The sequence below is a fragment of the Nothobranchius furzeri genome, chromosome 12 (genome assembly GCF_043380555.1).
Source record: "Nothobranchius furzeri strain GRZ-AD chromosome 12, NfurGRZ-RIMD1, whole genome shotgun sequence".
In the NCBI taxonomy this organism is placed as follows: Eukaryota; Metazoa; Chordata; class Actinopteri; order Cyprinodontiformes; family Nothobranchiidae; genus Nothobranchius; species Nothobranchius furzeri.
Genome location: NC_091752.1, coordinates 51,393,898 through 51,409,376, shown reverse-complemented (window position 1 = coordinate 51,409,376; position 15,479 = coordinate 51,393,898). Strand labels below are relative to the sequence as shown.

Here is a 15,479-nt window from a genome sequence, read left to right as displayed (position 1 = left end):
TTATGATGATTTGGGCTTTTTTTATCCTGTGTTAAATATGAGACCTGATCGGATGACGGGTGATAGTTTTGTGTTGCAACGACGATGTAAGGAGGAGGTTTCAAGTTGAAACTGTTCACTAGTTTTTCAAACCTGCGACTTGTGTTGGCAGATGTTTGTTTGTTTTGGTTCTTTTCTTCACTTCCTGGTTGGACATGTGTTGGTTAACGTGCTGAAGTGAAGTTATACAGTTTAAGGTGAATTAGCTGTAATGATGCTACTGTGTGTGACACACACACACACACACACACACAAGGTTAATTTGAACCACAGAACCCTTTTCCAGTTCCCTCTGCATTTGTTCTTTTAAAATGCCAGAACCAGAGCGTGGGACCGCGTCATCCTCTGTCGTAGCTCTGAGATGACCTACAACTGAGGCTGAAGCTCATAAATGGTGCTAATGCTAAATCAAATGAAGATTATTTAGCTGGGGCTGCTCTCTGACCAACAGCAGCTCCAACACAGGTCTGCTGCCTCTTGCCCAAACTTAAACCACAACCTTCATCTCCTTCAGAAGCACGGTGAGATGTTTGAGTCCTCGGTGCTGTTGGTTGAGTGGCTTCTCATAGGAATATTAACAAGATGCTGAATCCTTTATTTTTTATCGTCTGACATTTAACTTGTGTTTTTATGTGCAGGTACCAGAAAAGTTGCTCCTCTCCTCGTGCCATCTGATGGTTTCCATAACATCCACGGTGCGGCCGGTGTTCTTGGTCACTTTGCCAGCTGTCCAGAACATCTTCAACCTGATTACAACAGAAAATCACCGGAGCAGACTTCCCCAAGAGGTAGACTGATGCTTTTATCTGTTTTATTTTTGGGGGTTTTTTGTTTGTTTTTATTTATGTGACCATGTATTTTTAAATATTTCTTGTCACACAGGCGCACATACTTGTATGTAGAGCTTTATCCAACATGCTGCTGCTCCCATGGCCAAACCTGCCGGAGACTGAGCAGCAGTGGCAGACCCGCTCCAACAGCCACACCAGCCTTCTCTCTGCTCTCACAAGGGAATACCGCATCTTAAGAGCAACTGCGGATATATCGCCGCGGCAACCTGTTCTGGATAACGGTTAGTTGTCCTTTTATGTGTTTGTTTGTTTTACGCCAACTTTGTTTAATTCTTCTTTATGCTGTCTTTTGTTCGTGCTGCAGTGAAAGCGGTGATACAGCAGACCCTGCCTGTGCTCAGAGATCTGGTTGACGGCATCTCTAGTGAATCCACCAAATCACGACAGATCTGCTACCAAAGTCTTCAGGAGTCTGTCCAAGTGTCGCTCAACCTGTTCCCAGTTTTTATTCAGCAGTCAGGTCAGCTGATGGTTGAGTCTGTCGCTCCAGCTTGAGTCTAAATTAGGGACTTGAATGCAAAACTAATCTTCACTTCTCGTCCTCAGATGTGACAGATGAGATGTTAGCCTTCTTCCTGACGTTGTTCCAAGCACTGAGAGTCCAGATGGGTGTCGCCTTCACTGCACAGATCATCCACACTTTCCTCAGCATGTTCACAAGGTAAGAGAGGACTCTGATTTATTCTATGTATTTATTTATTATTATAACAATACTGGGGCATAATCTTCCATCTGATATGCCGAATCATGCTCTCTTATTTTGCTTCAGGGAACAGCTTGCAGCCAGTATTTTAGAAGAAGGCAGCGCCGGCTGCAGAGTGGTGCAGAAGTTTCTGAAGATCCTGCAGGTTGTGGTGCAAGAACCGGGTCAAGCTTTCAAACCCTTCCTACCCAGCATCCTGTCTCTGTGCATGGAGCAGGTTTACCCAGTAGTGGCAGAGGTGGGTTGGTGCCGTTGTCCTTTATCATCCTGTCACCTGGGTGTGATCAGCATGTGTGAATCTGCAACATCACACAACCTTCCTGTGTTCTGGCTTCATACGGTTACATGTAATCACTTCAGTTGTGTTTTCGTAGGAGAAGTCATTTAGTAAAATTATACAGAGGAAACTCTCCAAGCATGTTTTTTCTTAATAAATACATCTGAAAGCAATTCTTACCTCTAGGTTTCCTTTTTGCATTATTAGACTAATAGCATTTAATGTTTACATGATATGATGTAATTTCCTGTCATGTTTACAGAATTTACTGTATATTGTGAATATTGTGCTGAAGCTTCATTTGAAGATAATTGTGAATAATATTTAAATTGCAGTTTTTACAAGAAATGTCAGCTAGAGGGCTGCACACCACCAGAAAACCCAACTCCACCTCAGTCAAGATTTGAAAAATGCTGTGAAAGTGGGCTTTGCTAGGAGTCCGAGAGTAGCATGGCCAAGTGTGGGGAGTTTCCATCCTGTGAGGGAGGGGAGTGGGAGGAGACTGTACCGATGACGTGAAATTGTTCTCGCCCCGGTCAATCACAAGTTTAAAATGCAGTAGCCGCTTTTCAACCCACAGGGGGCAGCACTAAGGCGTTTTTAGACGTAGATTCTAGATTAATCAAGTTTACACAAACATGACAAAAAACATGGAACAGAAAGATTGCATTTGTTAAGACCCAGTTATACAGTTTATAAGCAAAAAAAGTAATTTGGGGGTTTACATACTCTTTAAATCTAATTCTAAAGTCCTAGACTGCACTCCCTCACCAGTAGGTGTCACTGTGGAGCAAAAACCACCACGCAGAAGCTGAAACAAGCATTTCCTATAGTTGAAAAGACCTTGTTGGTTTTTTTGTGTGTGTTTTATGTAAATGAGAAACATCTACTCAATACAATTCATTAAAATGTTTAATTAGTTAATGAGTATGAACTTATTAATAGTTTGTTCCTGTTGTTTTGCCTCACAGCGGTCGTCTCCAGATGTCAAATCAGAAATGTTTGAGTTGTTATACCAAATACTTCACCAAAACTGGAGGTACTTCTTCAAAACCTCAGTGTTAACAAGCGTCCAAAGAGGAGCTGCTGAAGACACCATGGAGAACGAGGCCCAGTTCACAGCTGCCATGCAGGTACCGCGCTTTGGTTTTGGCTTTCAGGTCAATAATTAACGTTTAAAAGTAAAAGAGTGAACAAAATACACTAAGTCTATTGTACATGTTTTACAAGTAACCAATCAGGCCTTTTGCTTTTGCAGCTGCTTTGTTTTCTGACTTGTTCTGTTTTCAGGCTTTTGGACAGTCGTTCCTGCAGCCTGACCTCAACATCTTCAAGCAGAATCTGTCATATTTGGAGTCTCTAAACAGCAAGCACAAGTTGTATTCAAGAGTAAGTTCACTTGGGGCTAAATGGACAGACCAGTATCGTCTAGATGTGGTCAATGAAGTTCAAGAGTTTAGTGGGTTCAACAAAGTTTGACAAGTTCCTTTATAAAACGCTTTGATGTCAGATAATAATCAACATAATGGACATTTCTTAATGTCTGAAATAGACGCAATAACATCATGCCTGTCTGATTAGTCCTAATTTGTTTATTTGCACTTGAAGTGGTCACGGCCTTTTGCATGATGCTGCAAAAACCCTGATGTGGGTTTTAATGCTGAGTCACACATAGCAGAATAAAGAAAAAATAGTAAAAGCTAAAAAGATTTTCTACATCATGGTCAAAATCTGAACGATTCCTGATACTAATGCAAACTTTTCCAAAGTTTTAAGCCCATTTACTAAACATTTCTGTTGTCTTTGTTCATCAGAAGCTTTTCAGGACCTCCATGCTGTTCCACTTCATCAACGTGCTGCTGCAGGTCCTTCTGCACAAAAGCCACGATCTCCTTCAGGAGGAAATCACCCTCGCCATTTACAACATGGCCTCTGTCGACTTCGATGCTTTTTACTCGGTTTTCATGCCAGAGTTCCTAAATAACTGCCACGGTGTGGACACCAATCAGAGAGCTGTTCTCGCTCGCAACTTCAAGCTTGAACAGGTAAGAACTGATGTTTGAGCTCCTAACAGCGGGATTTCATTCAGACCCTCGTGAACCGATGTGGATTGTAGTTTTGTGAAGTGAAACTACATTCATAATGTTGGGATTAGCGGTCAGCCGCTATTAGTTTTTCTATTGCCGATATCGATGCCAATATGTAGGAGACATGGTCCTGCCGGTTTTTATGGACTGATATTCATGGCCAATATTTAGACATTCCCCACCTTATTTCTACGCTTAAATGTCACTAATAACATCAATTGCACAAAATTTCTAAAGCTGAATCAGTTTTTGAACTTTACTAACTGTTGAATCTGAACTTTGTCCACTGCTCAGTGTTAAAGTCAGACACCTAAATAAAGTTAATTTAGGATGTTCATTATGCAGATGTTATTAGTGAAAGTAAAACTACATTAACTTTAAATTCTGCAACAGCATCGGGCTGCCCGACGATGCACCTGACTTTAAACCGGCTTTAGTGAGGACAAATATTGACTCGATATATCAGTCTAAAATATATTGTTGTGATTAAATGAAGTTGTTTTCTCGCATTTGTCTAAAAATGTCAGCCAATTTCATTTTCATTTCACTTTATTTGTAAAGGCCCTTCCGCAACCTTATCGGAAGCCCAAGGTGCTAAACAATACAAGAAGCAATAAGAAACACATGTAAAAACATTATAAAACAACCATAAAAAGCATTCAACACAATAAAAAGGCCACATTACGTGCTGGACAATGAAGCCACACTACGACATCTGCTGTTGGAAAGCCATAACTTTGACACGCATCTTCAGACGGGACTTAACAATCAGTAAAGAGGGTGACTGGTGCACGGTTAAAGGCAGTTCATTCCACAGCCTCGGAGCCAACACTGAGAATGCGGGATCCCCCGTGACCTACACAGGGAACACGGAACCACCAACAATTCCCTATCAGCTGAACGGAGGGCTCTTGATGGAGCATGCCTGTTCAAAAGTCTCTCCAGGTACAGAGGAGCAGTCCCCTGAAGAGCTTTAAACACCAAAGTTAACACTTTGAATTTCACCCTGAAGTGCACAGGGAGCCAGTCCAGAGAATCCAGTACTGGAGTAATGTGCTCCCTGCGCGTGGTGCCTGTCAGGAACCTAGCGGCAGAGTTTTGGACTAACTAACCGGGCCACCGCACCCTGACTTAGGCCGGCACATAGAGCATTACTGTAGTCCTTTCTAGAGAGGACCAAGGCATGAATGACAGACTCCAGATGAGCTCTCGATCGTAGAGGCTTAATTCTAGCCAAATGGCGTAGATTAAAAAAGCACGACCGCACAACATAGTTCATGTGTGTCAAACCAATAACATGGCTCGGTCTGAAAACCAAAGATTGGACCATCCGGTTGTCTGTCTCACCGATTAGCTGCACTTCCCTGGGCCCTCCATACAGTACTACGCGCTCGCTCATGTACCAACAGAACACCACTGGTGTGAGAGGTTCTCCACTCGGTAATATCAAGGATAAACAACCGGTTGCTGGAACTTCAGGACAAACTGCCCAAGCCCCAAAAAGAGAAGCACCATTTGAAGTCACGGACAACAAAAGATGTTTGGACCTAGAAAAGGGTGACTGGTGTTTAGCGCTATCTCCTTTATTCTGGCAACGCGGTGGCTGTATCGGGGGGCGTGGCCTAGGGATGATGGCTGACCTGAGGAGTGAGAGTTCTGGAACCATGTTTGTATTTAAATGCTTGTTCTGCAGATATGCCATTGCAGCTTTAAATGAGACGGCATTAACATACTGCCTTTGTGAGCATCTGGGGAACAAGACGTTGAAAGCTACAACAGAGCAAGATTATTACTATGTTCATTAGCAACTAGCAAAATATTGACTTCTTTCAAGCTTTATTTCATTGGTGACAGAAATAGGATGCAGCTTTCTATTAATAAATATGTATTAATGAATTGATTAGTTGTATTGTCTATGATTAAGTAGAATTCACTGGCAGCACAGTAAATGGTTGGTTATTTAAACTCCTAGCATCTGTTTTTACTTGATTAGTGGGACTAAATGTGTTGGAGGTCTGTCATCACTTCTGTTGCATCAAGTCCGAGAAATGAATGCATTTCCTTTCCTTGTCTCTAGGACTTGCCTTCCTTCACTCAAAGCGTACAGAGATTAGTGAATGATCTTCGCTACTACAGACTGTGTAATAGTAGCTTGCCCACCGGCACCATCAAGCTATAGCAGCATGACAGCTGGAAGCGCTCCCCGTGTCCGAGGAGATCTTTAGAGACTGCCTGTGCTGACCAACGCTCCTCCACTTCAGCTTTACTCCACTCGGAGCTACACATGGTTTGAGAGATTGGAGAGTGAGCATGCTGCTGCTGCTGATGTTTTTATTTTTGTTTCTACTGTAAAAGGTTGGCACATTTTTTTTTTTTTTCAAAATCGTGTCCTCCTTATCGTCTTGCCAGTTAAGATCTGGTGAGAAATGTGTACCTGGTCTGCAACGTGTGTCTGCCCAGACCTGGAGCTGTCTGAGCCAGGCCCTCCCTCCCACGCCGCCACAAACCAAGCTGGGCTGGGACTGAGCACTTTCAACTCATTTAGAGTTTTTTAAATCTCTGCTTTTATTCAATTTTGCCTTTTTTTTTCATCTCCAAAGGAGACGAACTTTCAACTTAAGATCTTTCATATCATTCCATGATGAAAATGAGAAAAATCTGCTTAATAAACTGCATTTTTAAATAAACATGTGGGTCTTTTTTGTTTGTTTGTTTGTTTCTGAAAACTGACAAGATCAACAGCTACTGGTCTGATATCATGAAATCTGACATACAAAAGGACTGAAGGAGCTGCATTTGTTTATTTTCCTGGAACATGTTGGAAGTATCAAACTTCTCATGTTGTGTTTGTGTTCCTGGTCCATCCACCTAAATGATCTCAAAATGCTAATGCTTTGATCCATTTGTTTTCTGTGATGGTCACCAACCTGACCTCATAAATGTTTAAGAGATTTAGTTTTTGGATTCCTTTAACATTTGCCTTAAAATGTCCAATCTAGAATAGAATAGACTTTATTGATCCCACAGTGGGGAAATTCACTAGTTACAGCAGCACGGTAATGGCTGCTGTAATCCAGGAGCCAGGATCACCCAGCCCCAGTGATCAGACCAGACTGCCCCTCCTCCTCCTCTCCTCCAGGCTGCTGATGAGCACAGCTGACTTGAATCCCTCCAATGAGCCACACCTGGGATAAAAGGCTGTGCCATCCAGCAATCTGTTAAAGGTATTTAACACATACAAAGTATTGCATTGATGTTATAGTGTACCAGGATGCCAGTACATCTTAAACTGCAGAAGGGATGAAAGATCTACGGTAGCATTCGGTTTTACGTCTGGGATGTCTCTGCCTCTGAAGGAGCTGTCCATGGTCTCCACAGTGGGTGGGAGGTTTTTTATTATTTTTTTAGATGGAGGTCAATTCAATTTTCTTTTTGTTAATTTATAAAGCACCTTCTACCACATTAGCGGAGGCCCAAGGAGCTGAACAGGACAGAAAAAGCAGAGTAGTAATAAAAACAACATATTGAATAAAAATCAGTAAAAGGAAAAACAGACGAAAGCAATTAAAAACTGTGATACAAATTATAAAAATATAAAAGCCAGTGTTGGGGTTGGGGGTAAGCTAGCAGATAAAAGTGGGTTTTAAGACGTGATTTAAAATCGTGAAGAGAAGGCACGTGCTTCACTGTAAGGGGGAGCTTGTTCCACACTGAGAAGGCCCTGTCCTACTTGATCTTGATTTAAAGCAGGACACCTCCAGACAGTCCAACAATGCAGACAGATGGCCTCCTGCCCTCCGAGCAAGTGGCAAATCAATTTGGTCATCTTCCCCAGCATCCTCCTTTCACACATCTCCTTAACTGAATCCAGTGGACTGCCCAGAACCAAGCTAGCTTTATGAGCAACCTTGTTCAGTCTCTTCCTGTCTTGGTCAGAGCTGCCAGCATCCCAACAGACTCCAGCAGAGTGGATAACAGAGCCAACCACAGAGGGATAAAAGGATTTTAGCAGCTGGGAATTAACTCCGAAGGACCTCAGCCTCCTGAGGAGGTGGAGGCAGCTTTGGCCCTTTTTATACAGAGAATCTGTGTTGTTGGACCAGTTCAGTTTACTGTTGAGGTGAACACCCAGGAACTTAAAGGTATCCACCACCTCAACGTCTGCTCCCTGGATGTTTAATGGTGAGTGAGGGGGAGTGTTTCTATAGAAGTCAGTCACCATTTCCTTTGTTTTACTGGTGCTAAAGCGAAGGTGGTCACGCTCACACCAGTCCACAAAGTCCCTGATGACTGACCTGTACTCAAGGTCATTCCCCTCAGACACGGTCGACAATGGCCGAGTCACCAGAGAACCTCTGGAGGTGACAGCTGCTGGTGTAGGTGAAGTCCGAGGTGTAGAAGATGAAGCGAAAGGGAGAGAGCATCGTACTCTGCAGAGCTCCAGTACTGCACACAACCAGCTCAGATGTACAGTTGTGCAGCCTCACGTACTGTGACCTGTTGGTGAGGTAGTTGTCCAAGCAGTCAGACGCTCGTCCACTCCTGCACGCCTCATCTCCTGCTGCAGTAGACATGGCTGGATGGTGTTGGAGGAACTTGAAGTCGAAGAACATGATTCTCACAGTGCTCTTTTGCATCTCGAGGTGAGTCCGCGCCTGGTGCTGGAGGTAGATGAGCGCATCCTCCACCCCTATGTTTGGTTTATATGCAAATTGCAGTGGGTCTATTTCCGAACTCGCAACTGAACGTAGATGGGTGAGGAAGAGTTTTTCCCATGGTCTTCATCAGATGGGAGGCCAAGGCAACTGGTCTGTAGTGCTCTGGTTCCCTGGGATGCTGCTGTTGAATAATGTGAAATTTGGAGGTAGGGGGAGATTTGCTGCTGAGTGGAGGTGGTTGGGAGATGGTGGAGTTGGTGGTACCTGTTGCAGCATATTTCTAATCATTTTTTTGAAATTTTTCTTTTTTTTTTTTTGTGAAGCATCTTGTGATTTTTATCTTGAGATGTGCTATATAAAAGATTGTTTTCTGTCTTTTCTTTCTTTTCAGGGGGAGGGGGAGGGGGTAGTCAAATCTGCTAAAAAACAGATTAAAGAACATTTTTGTTCTCAGTTAGAACTGACCTGTATGATCACATTAAGAGGTTAAAAGTTGGAACCAAAACCAGAATGTAACAAAATATAATTTGAAGTCTGCAACAAGATAAGTGTTACTTTTCAAAGCTGGAAAAATCCAATGCATTATCTGTGTGTCAGATGTTAGTGGAGATAGTTCAACGCGTCACGGCCACAAGCACACTTTTGACATGTTAAAGAGCATCAATGGTACAGTTGGTGCCTTTGGTCGAAGGTCTCCCCGGTCCACAGATCGGTGTTTCAAGAATGGTGCCGAGCTGAGAACAGCTCGGTTCCCATAGCAGGCATGGAAGCCTGGAAGGGAAGTGAGTTTTCTTGTCTGCAGGTCGTCAGGTGGAGGCAAATTGAGTTCACTTCTTGTTTCTAGCTTACTCTTGTTTCAGTTATGGGTGTTTAGCTTTGTTAACAAAAAATTCTATTTTATACAGACTCTTGTCTGGGATCTCTAACAAAACTCCAGGTTAATAAAGCAAAACCATCTTCTGTCATGTTAATTTTATTATTCCAGAGGAAACAACAGATGTGACAGCACTTCTCAGCTTTGATGTTTGGCTGCTTTGGCCTTAATTATTTCCTTTGTTGACAAATCTGACTTTTTAGTGTGTGAATGGCTGAAAAATCACCTTTGAACATCATCTCTGATCTTTAATCTAACATCTAATTTAGCCTTAGTGGTGTTCGTTTCTCTAAGAGCTTAAAGCACAGCAGAAAGAAGCTGATAACTGATTGATTCTCAGTCACATGACAACTTTCAGATAGTACAAACAGAAGATTGATAAATGGGGATGTGATTGACTTCAGACAGATGGTAAAAAAGCTCCGAGCTCTTAACGCCTCTTCTGATCAGAGCTGATTTAAACATGGCTGAAAGCTGATCAGAAACGTTTGGCATCCCTGGAGTTAAATGTCTGGATGTGAGTGACACAAGGGACAGGGACAGGGGGCATGACTTGTGAGTATTTTTTAGGAGGTTTGACTTCACTCTGCACAGAGCTGACAGAGGAAAGCTCGGCCATGCTGCAGCAGCGGCTTTTACACTCAGTTAAACTGTTCTACTCGAAGAGTCGAGTAACCGGTTCCAGTCTGCCATCTGGGCTGATTCCGAGCGTGCAGCGATGTGGACGCGGACTGGTCTGGGACAGAAGCAAAGCAAGTAAGTGGGTTGAGCAGCATGAGCTTTGTGGATCAGGACAGCTGACTGAGAAATTAGTTTTAAACTCACAAAAAAGTCAGTTCAAGTAGATTTATTTGGTTTCTAAAAAGCTGGTTTTATGGCACTTTTGGCACAAAATAAAACGACTTTATGTCTCTGAAGTGCAAAGTTTACTTTTTCTATGAACAGGGACACACACACACACACACACACACACACACACAGACAGACAGGATCATGAACCAGAACCGAGGCGCAAATATTGATGATGTGACTGACCGCGATGCGGCACCACCTCTCATGAGGCGCGTGCGCTCTGCTCTCAGCCAAAGATCAAATCACTCCAGAATCAGTGGATTCAAACTACCAACCCGCATCTCCTCGTTCTTTTCCTTGCAGGCTCGTTTCCTCTCGTGAAGAGTCTCGTGTGTACATAATAGAACGCGTGCAGTCATTCATGTGCTCCTTCCTGCTGCAGCTAGAACACACACACACACACACACACACACACACACACACACACACACACACACGAGCCTTTGTAAAATGATCACAAAAATCTAATTAAATACAGTTGTTAAAGAAATGTGTTAGACTTCTTAGACCGGGGTTTGTAACTTGACGGAAGAAAAAGCAATTTTACGTTTGCTTTTAAATCCAGAGAAAAGCGAATTCACCCCAAGAACAGAGCCCAGACTGAAGAGGTAAGCATCAGTGCGACCATAAAAGCAGGAGTTTGGCCAGGTTGCTCGTCTGGAGCATACAGGTGTGTGTTAACATAACGCTAAAGGAGCAGCTGTTGCTTCTTATCCATCTAGAGTTTTGGGATCTGCATAGGCCACATTTTAAACATGTTTCTTTGAAATGTACACATTTTCTTCTTAATGCTTTTATTTTGAAGTGCCATGCACAGTTTAATTTGAAGGAGACAGGGGATGATTAAAAAATTCACCATGACTGCTCTGTGTATAGTGCTTTTCTGAGTCCGAGAGCTCCAAAAGCTCTATTAAATCCTTCATCCACCTATGGTGATGAGCTCCACTGTAGCCACAGCTGCCTGGGGCACACTGATGGAGGCGGTGCCTCTGGTCCCTCCAACCAACATAGCAGCAAGCAGGGAAGGTGACTTGTCTGATGGAGCCTGGGTTTGAACCAGCAACTCACTGATCACAGGGTAAACTCCTAAGCCCTGAGCCACCATCAGCCCACCACACTCAGTGCGTATTCACTCAATATAAATAGTCAAGTCAACTAGGGAATAATGCTTATGGGGAGCCTGAGTCATGCCCATCTACCTCAAGGGTCCTCTACTGCCAAATAAATGAATGGGTGTCTTTGGACTGATAAAAGCTATGGTCTGATCCCGTTTGATAGGCATCATGGATTTATGATATGATGTCTGAACATTTTAAAGGCACATTTTGATGCCAAGAAAGTGCATATTTTAATTTTTTTTTCTCAGGGGACCCGTGAGCCCACCGCAATGGGAGGAGGCTATAGGCTCTCTAATAATTATAAAGCTAATTAATACGATTGGTATAATATAGAATAATTATTTGGATGTATTTCTTGTTCAGCTCTTAGTGTAAGATAGTTCATTTTAGCTAACATTTCAGTAAAACTCTTCAGACCATCAGCAAAAATATCCTTTCACAGAGAAAAATATTCACAAGTCTACAAAGTTCAGGAAGCTTCTTAGGAATCCATTTTTAATCCCCCACCTTCCTGAAGTCAGACTGAATGTTAGGAAACGGACTCTACAGACCTCAGTCAGCAGGTCAAAGGTTAAAGTTCACGCAGGACCATTAGAGAGATACTGAGTTGGTTTTGTTGTTGGAAGGGTTGCAGAAAAGAGCATCTTCATTTCTAAATGAGCATGGAAGTTTGAGCTAGACAAAACATCTGGGTCAGTGTCTTTTAGAAATGTGACATCAGAGAATAGATGTTTACCACAGTCAGCATGGTGGCGGAGGGCTGATCATGTGGGCTTAGTTAGCTTTGTGTTCTTGGTCGAAATTCCATAGAGTTGCAGGTTGCATTCTCCACTGGTCTGAGGTCAAATTTAAATAAATTGTTTCAATAAACACGGTTTGAAAACTACAGTTTGTGACGATCACCTGTGATGAAAGTTAAGACCTGTTTGCGTACTTATCGGTAGAGGTATGAACAATTAAACTGTGTCCCAAGGTCAGCAAAAATCAGCAGAGGTCAACTGAAAAGCTGTCTATGTTAAATATAAATATTTAATTTATTTCATATAAAGACAAAAAGAAAACCCCTGAGGTGATTTAGAGGCTCTGTAGGTGGGTTTTAATCCTTGAGCCCCTCTCCAGCCGCGTACTAAGTCCTTTCTGTCTCCTTTCCTCGCTGCAGCTCTTCCAGATGCGAGGGAGCGGACCCTGATCGCTGTAAAGCCTGACGGAGTTCAGCGCCGTCTTGTTGGACGGATCATTCAGCGCTTCGAGCAGCGAGGTTTCAAGTTAGTTGGACTGAAGATGATGACGGTACATAACGTGTTTGGGAGTGTTTGGGAGGTGTGAATGCTGTCAGATCTCTAACTGCTGCTTCTGTGAAGGCATCTGAAGATCTGCTGTCTGAGCACTACCGCGAGCTGAGGACCAAGCCTTTCTTCCACAGTCTGCAGAGTTACATGACCTCAGGACCCGTGGTTGTCATGGTGAGGGCTTCTATCTCAGCTGTTTGGTTTACGTAGTTTCATCAGTTTCACATGTTCGTTTGTCTTTAGGTGTGGGAAGGACACAATGTTGTCCAAACATCACGGACAATGGTGGGTCCCACCAACCCAACCGTGGCTCAGGCAGGAACCGTCAGAGGGGACTTCAGCATTCACGTCAGCAGGTAACCTGACGTCACGTGACCTTGCTATGGTTCATAAACAAATAAAAACCCTTAAGAGGACTTGGAGATTAAGTAAAAACACCTGTTCACTTTAAGGAATGTGGTCCATGCCAGTGACTCGCTGGAGGGGGCTCAAAGGGAGATCCAGCTGTGGTTTGAAGCTAAAGACCTCCTGGACTGGGACTGCTGTGACCAGATGAGCACCAGTGAAGATGCTGCCAGTCAAAAGCAGTGAGACCTGAGACATTCGTCTCCTTCAGTGGCGACTGATAAACACGAGCGATGTTCAGTAATCCATCTAAAGAACTGACCTCAAAATTGCACTCAAAAATGTAAACGTAATACTTGATGTAATGTGAGATTTTTGGAATAATCTATGTTAGCGGTACACACACCTTTCCATCCTTTACCGTTGGTGTTTCTTAGCAACAGCTTTAAAGGGATTTTTGGAGAAAATTTCAAGTGAGTCTCTGTGGAAAGGTGACCTGTTGCAGATAGCTCGAAGAAGCTTTACTGGTCAGCCTCAGAATGAGAAAATGCCATGCATTGTTGGTTCTTTTTTAAAACACAGAAAAGGGTTTCTGTGTTTTAAAGAAGAACCAACAATGCAGTTGGAAAAGCAACACAGTAAGAACATACCAAAGATGAGAAAATGCCATTTTCAAATTTCAGGGTTGAGGGGCTAGCAGCTAGGCTGCATTCAGACTAACCGTTAGCTCATCAATCTTGTTGTACACAAACGATGTTTCTCTCAACTTAGAGGCATAGTAGTTCATACAAAAATTATTTTATAAAAACTTACACGGAGAACACTTTCTGATGTCTGAGCTGTTTACAAATATTTGCACACATTATTAGCAGCTTTAGTACTTTCGGGTAGCAGGAATATCAGGATGTTTCTGCTAGAATAAACGATGTAAAAAACACCTTCTGCACACATCACTATAAACTTTTAAAATCAGAGTTTTATGGAACTTTTTCTGCTTCGATCAGCCACTGATGAGCCAATATGAGTGGAACCATCTTGAAACAAAACAACACTTATCTTCAAAATCTAGAAGAAACAAATCAATCCAAACAATTTACACAAATGCTTTATTCTAAATTTTACACCACCAACAACAATGATTTTTAGCCTTTTTTTTTATTTAGTCCAGGAGCTTGGCTGGCATCCCAAACACAGCAAGGAAAGTTACACTACTGACAAAAATGCAATATTAGTTTAAGCTCCAATTGTATACACATACACCCATCATCAGAAAACATCAACAGGTACCATCATGACTTATCAGGTTTATCAGATTCTGTTGTTCCACATTCACAAAAACACGAGAAACAAACAGCTTTGGTTTTCCCGGTTGACAAATCAGATGAGGTTTAAACAAACGTGCCTTTATCTCAAAATCAAAAGAGACATTTAACACTTCTGACATTTCACTACAGATGTTTATCACCTGCAGCATCCTTGCACAAACACACACATCGTCCCAGACACAGCATGGTATTCTTTAACATCCCTCAATCCCCACACACACATGCACACTTGCACACACACACACACACACACACACACACACACACACACACACACACACACACACACACACACACACACACACACACACACACACTTGCACACACACACACACACACGCACGCGCACACACACATGCACGCTTGCACACACACACACACACACACACACACACACACACACACACACACACACACGCACGCGCACACACACACATGCACGCTTGCACACACACACACACACACACACACACACACACACACGCACACACACACTTGCACGCTTGCACACACACACACACACACACACACACACACACGCACGCGCGCACACACACATGCACGCTTGCACACACACACGCACACACACATGCACGCTTGCACACACACACACATACACGCTTGCACACACACGAGCACACGCACACGCACACACACACACACAACTTTTAATACAAACTACCTCTGAGAAAGTAAATAGTTGTCAAAACATCAGGATATTGATTGTTTGCACAAGAACATCTAGATTTATTTTATTTCTGCTGAAGCAACATCATGTTCCCAGCACACTTCTACATAAAGCTGATTTATTTCCATTTGCTCAAACTGAATGAGTATTTTTATAAGTGTTTTGACTTCTGTTCTTTTATTTTCTGATTATCTTTTTAAATCTAACACAACTGACTGGGTCTTCTCTGAAACTGGTTAATGGATCTTAGATGTTTTTCAAGACCAGATCAGAGTGAAACAAAAAAAATGTTTTGTTACGACTAACTTTCCTCTTGTGTGTAGTTCTGTGTTTCACAGTTGACCAGGTGACCCTTTCAGATTTATGTGAGCTT

At 42.7% G+C, this 15,479-nt stretch overlaps 2 protein-coding genes across 2 annotated transcripts in view; both read left to right on the top strand.

Moving 5' to 3' along the window:
- Window positions 1-6,644, top strand: part of xpo6 (exportin 6) — a 32,996-nt gene extending 26,352 nt beyond the window's left edge. The window contains exons 17-25 of the mRNA XM_015945865.3: window positions 678-827; window positions 922-1,111; window positions 1,195-1,350; window positions 1,437-1,551; window positions 1,660-1,831; window positions 2,842-3,003; window positions 3,161-3,259; window positions 3,685-3,915; window positions 6,035-6,644. Coding sequence (XP_015801351.1) covers window positions 678-827; window positions 922-1,111; window positions 1,195-1,350; window positions 1,437-1,551; window positions 1,660-1,831; window positions 2,842-3,003; window positions 3,161-3,259; window positions 3,685-3,915; window positions 6,035-6,136 — 1,377 coding nt within the window. The 3' untranslated portion in view covers window positions 6,137-6,644. The remainder of the gene's footprint in view (window positions 1-677; window positions 828-921; window positions 1,112-1,194; window positions 1,351-1,436; window positions 1,552-1,659; window positions 1,832-2,841; window positions 3,004-3,160; window positions 3,260-3,684; window positions 3,916-6,034) is intronic.
- Window positions 6,645-9,710: 3,066 nt separating this feature from the next.
- On the top strand, window positions 9,711-14,752 carry nme4 (NME/NM23 nucleoside diphosphate kinase 4). Its single transcript, XM_015945871.3, has 5 exons — window positions 9,711-10,245; window positions 12,619-12,749; window positions 12,821-12,922; window positions 12,992-13,104; window positions 13,201-14,752. The coding sequence occupies exons 1-5, from the start codon at window positions 10,038-10,040 to the stop codon at window positions 13,337-13,339; spliced, it is 693 nt and encodes a 230-aa protein (XP_015801357.1). The 5' UTR covers window positions 9,711-10,037; the 3' UTR covers window positions 13,340-14,752.
- The last annotated feature ends 727 nt before the right edge of the window (window positions 14,753-15,479 follow it).